Source organism: Tuber melanosporum (assembly GCF_000151645.1).
Source record: "Tuber melanosporum whole genome shotgun sequence assembly, scaffold_307, strain Mel28".
Lineage (NCBI taxonomy): Eukaryota > Fungi > Ascomycota > Pezizomycetes > Pezizales > Tuberaceae > Tuber > Tuber melanosporum.
Window position 1 is genome coordinate 37881 of NW_003298983.1, and position 4535 is coordinate 42415.

General features: G+C 42.1%; 1 protein-coding gene; it reads left to right on the plus strand.

Moving 5' to 3' along the window:
* The first annotated feature begins 613 nt into the window (after nucleotides 1-613).
* On the plus strand, nucleotides 614-2686 carry GSTUM_00001900001 (uncharacterized protein). XM_002839102.2 has 7 exons: nucleotides 614-838; nucleotides 896-1011; nucleotides 1098-1123; nucleotides 1173-1416; nucleotides 1465-1502; nucleotides 1555-2247; nucleotides 2300-2686. Exons 1-7 carry the CDS (start codon nucleotides 800-802, stop codon nucleotides 2419-2421), a joined length of 1278 nt encoding a protein of 425 aa, XP_002839148.1. The 5' UTR covers nucleotides 614-799; the 3' UTR covers nucleotides 2422-2686.
* Nucleotides 2687-4535: the final 1849 nt, after the last annotated feature.

The following is a 4535-nucleotide window of genomic DNA, read 5'->3' on the forward strand; positions in this document are numbered from 1 at the left end:
AACCAGGTATGACACAGATTCTAGTACTATAGTTATTGTATCTTAGCCTCTACCAGAGTGTCAAATATTGTCTACAAATGATATTGCTTCCTCTGAAGGGTTGGGTTGATAACATGTAAAATAGCAAATCAAGAGTATTTTCTTCCTCCTCTTAGCCTACATACAAAACAAAACATGAAGTTGAAAAACCTCTGTTTTTAAAAATAAAACTTTATGTTAATACTCATTACACATGTAACCTTTGAAAATGTTTTTTATATTAATTACCTTTTAATGTAACAAAAAACAGGCACACCTGTTTAGTGTTTCGCCTCTTTTCGAGATAGCCAATCGTAAAAGGTTTTACGGTTGCCTACCGGGAGAAATCATGTCCTTTCACTGGTGATTAAGAACCCTAGCCCCAATCAAAATATTCTCGAAAATGTATATTGCGTGCATGACTCCTTTAGTTTATGGGGAAAGGGAGTGGCGTGTTTGTTTTCCAAAAGTTTCGTTGCTTGTCTGTATTATTTGATACAATGTCATAGTTGTGTTAATGTTGCCGCACCGGTGGACTTTTCCAATGATCGCCACTTCGCGTGCCCAGCGTGGCACCCACCTTCAGTGGTTGTCTCCACGACACTCGCGCTCCCATGAACAACTCCTCGAACAAAGGCTGCGAACCACAACAGTAGATTCATCACCTTCCGTCTTCCTTCCTTTCCTCCACCTCCACTCCCCCACCACAATTCTCCTCACTCTGCCCTGACCCCACAAAAAATAACTCCGCTAACAAGGAGACACAATATCAACATTGAACATGCCTCGCAGAGTGGTTATCGCGCTGCTTGTCACCGGCGTACGTTCCCCTTTAATCGGCAAGATGAAGAGTAACGAAGCTAACGAGAGTGTTCAGATGCTAGTGACAGGCGTTGCAAATACCTTGTTGACAAAGTATCAAGATAATCAGTGTGTTCGTAACTGCGAAGACCCAGGTATCTCCAAGCGCTTTGAGCAGCCAGTCATGCAGACGTAAGCACTACTACGTACCGTACTTGTTCCTATCTAGTTACAAGTACCATTTGTGGAAAGATGAAAGCTGATCGGGTGACCAATAGGCTACAGATGTTTATCGGCGAGATGGGTACATTTTCCTGCTTGGAGCTGAAGGTGTTTTACTGACTGTAAGGCAGGATGTTGGTTGATCGTCGGGCTCTTTTCCTTCAAACAATGCATTCGCAATCGTCAGCGCAAAACCGCCGGGTACGAGCCTGTTGGTGCGGAAGATGATGCTCCTGCTGGACCTGCCGATGGGACTTCCAGCCCGAGTCCTGCTGTCAAACCGTTGGCACCAAGCCTTGACGGGCGTTCTCCAATTTCCGGGGTGAAGGTTTTTTTGCTTGCCATTCCAGCTTGCTGTGACATTGCGGGAACTACGTAAGTGGTCTAGTGATATGAAACGGAGAGTTGGCTGAAATACCTTAGTCTTATGAATGTCGGGTTACTCTTCGTTGCTGCGAGTAGTATGTTACCAACGCTGTTGCGCTTCAGCTCTATGCTAACTGGGATTCTTAGTCTACCAGATGACCCGAGGCGCTCTCGTGCTTTTCGTTGGTCTTTTTAGTGTTCTTTTCCTCAAGCATCACCTACGGGGTTTTCACTGGTTCGCTCTCTTTATTGTCGTGATTGGTGTCGGCATTGTCGGTCTTGCTGGTGCTCTTTGGAAAGAGGAACCGCCGGTTAAGGGCAACCATCTCTTGGTTACTTCAACTCCTGACGTTCCGATTGCTGTCCAAACAATTATTGGTGTTCTTCTCATTGCAGGAGCTCAGATATTTACTGCTGCCCAGTTTGTTGTTGAACAGTACATCCTCGAGCATTATACCATAGAACCCTTGAAAGTTGTTGGCTGGGAAGGAATTTTCGGATTCCTTGTCACCGTCATCGGGATGGGGATCCTCCACTTCACCATCGGTCAGACACCTAAGGGGCGGTATGGCTACTTCGATGCTGTCGAGGGCTTTAGAGAGATTACTCAGTACAGGGAGGTTACCCTCTCCTCAATCGCCATCATGATCTCGATTGGTGGATTTAATTACTTTGGTATATCTGTCACCCGTTCAATCTCCGCCACTGCTAGGAGTATCATCGACACCTGCCGCACCTTGTTTATCTGGATGGTATCTTTGGCACTTCACTGGGAGAGCTTCAAATGGCTTCAGATCGTTGGATTCTCACTCTTGGTTTACGGCACTTTCTTGTTCAACGGTATTTTAACTGCTTTGCTCATAACTCGCTGTTTTATTGACTAGTTTTTTAGAACTCACTCCACCACCATTCATCTTTTGCCTTTCTAGAAGATACAATAGAGGGGAACTCCGGAGAGAACAACATGAGAGGGAGAGGGCTAGACAGGCTTTACTTCCCGGTGCCACTGATTAGACTCCATTAGATATTTGGGAACAATCACACCAACAGGGCAGTGATTGCGGCGTGGTTTGGCGTAGTGTTGTGAGGTCTTGTTCTGCCTTTTCTTCATTCTTTCATGCTATGTTTGTTTTTTTCTCTTTCTTTTATGGTGTGCTGAATGGGGATTGAATCGCAATTGTTGGGCGTGGGAGTTGGGATTGGCGGAGTGATGTTGAATTGTTCCAAATTGTTACAAGTTAAACTGCGGGGATAAAGAAATCAGGATTAGGATAACCTACATATGCTCGTGATATGATAAATCCAGAAAAAACTAACGCAGATAATACATATCCCATACATACAGTCGCACCCGCGATTGGATAAAATCTGGCAAAACCAAGATGATCCTTCAGAGACAACGGATTTAGGTTCTGGTGCAAAAGCAAAGCACAAAGTAGGGAATTTCATCCCGGACAATATCAAGGTTTGGTACAGTACTCGGATATGGAGCAAAAATCGAGGATGACAGTGATATGATGAGGGATGTCCGGAATCTTACAGATCAGGATTTTGAAGAGAAAGGGGGACAAGAGGAAATTAAAACCCAGAGTAGTTGCAATTTCAAATAAAGAGCCAACAGACAGCTACTGCATACATGTGTGCATCTGAATACAAATTCCATCTTACAAAACATTCAAATATCAAATACAAGCACTAATAGTATAGAGTCAGCCATGCTCCGTGCCCTCTATGCACCTCACTTCACCACATTTGATAAGATGAAAACGACCAGATTTTGGGTGACAACCAGGATACACGAATTTCCACCTTATGCTTAGGCTGCAATCTATAAAGCGACACCCCTCCATTCCAATGCACAACCTCCCAGCTATGAGTCAAAGCCGTGGCGAGACACCAGGGGCTTACAAGCAATCTTTTCCTGATGTAGCCACTTGTTGGAATTACTCCTTGATCACTCCAAGGATATATCCGTCCAATTTGTAACTTGTCTTGTCGTAAAAGTAATACAGGTAATTACATGCTTGTATTTTAATATAGTGATCATCTCATAGTTGTCTCCTGCTGCTTAAGAAAATTCCTCTTATTTTCTTAGGAACTCTGACAGCAACTATTATTACTATATTTGTCATAGGTTTTCCTTAACGGCATTACATGAGGCGTGAATATGAAGTAATATGAATGAAGATATATGCTAGGAAATAATAGAGATGGTTCAATCTAATTTTATTTATACTAGTCACACCAGCAATGGTGTAGGACAAGTCCAGGGCTAGCAGATGCCACGGTTAGTGCATCGCCAGTGGTTGAAATTTCTTTCCTTACTTAGTTGTATTTCAGATAAAACCTGTCCTCAGCCGACATTATTACAGCTGGGTCACATTTTTGCTAATCTCATAGATATTTCATTGAACAGGGACAGGAAATTTATATGTGATTTTCTTACTTGATTACTGGATAAATGGGATTTTTTTATCTCTTATGCACGTTTATACATGTTGATTACAGACTAGATTTGTGATATTTCCTTAATATTTTCTGCACACCAGCTTAGATTTATGCATATTTTTAGGATTTTTCTTGGCCGGTTTTCCGGATCAAACACATTCACACTTATGTTTCTCTGCTGAGAAACATACTTCTACTTATGTTTCTCTGCTGAGAAACATACTTCTACTTATGTTTTTCCAGATTATATTTCTTTTACTATGAGTTGGCACATACCTGTGTGTATACGGACTATGGTCCACATATTTCATTCAGGAAAAGTAAGGAACAGAACCTCTACCAATCTAGCTTCAAACGATACCACTCCACATAAAATGTGTTCACTATATGCTTTAAATATTGTATAGTTTATCCAAGAAAGATATACTATCATGCCTCTTAAGTCATAATTACGAATACTGGTAACTACTACTATCTATGAACTAACTAAACCTCCAGTCATGTACCGCAATTATGTACCGACTATGCCTAAACACAAAAACCAAATACAAAACTATCATAGTATAGAAGGTTCTGTCTAAAGTGACAATGTAAACCTTCAAGTCTAGGCCCACCCAACCAGGCCAGGTAGCAGAAGTCACAAGACCTCCTCACATAGTTAGAGTTGAGTATAGTACTAG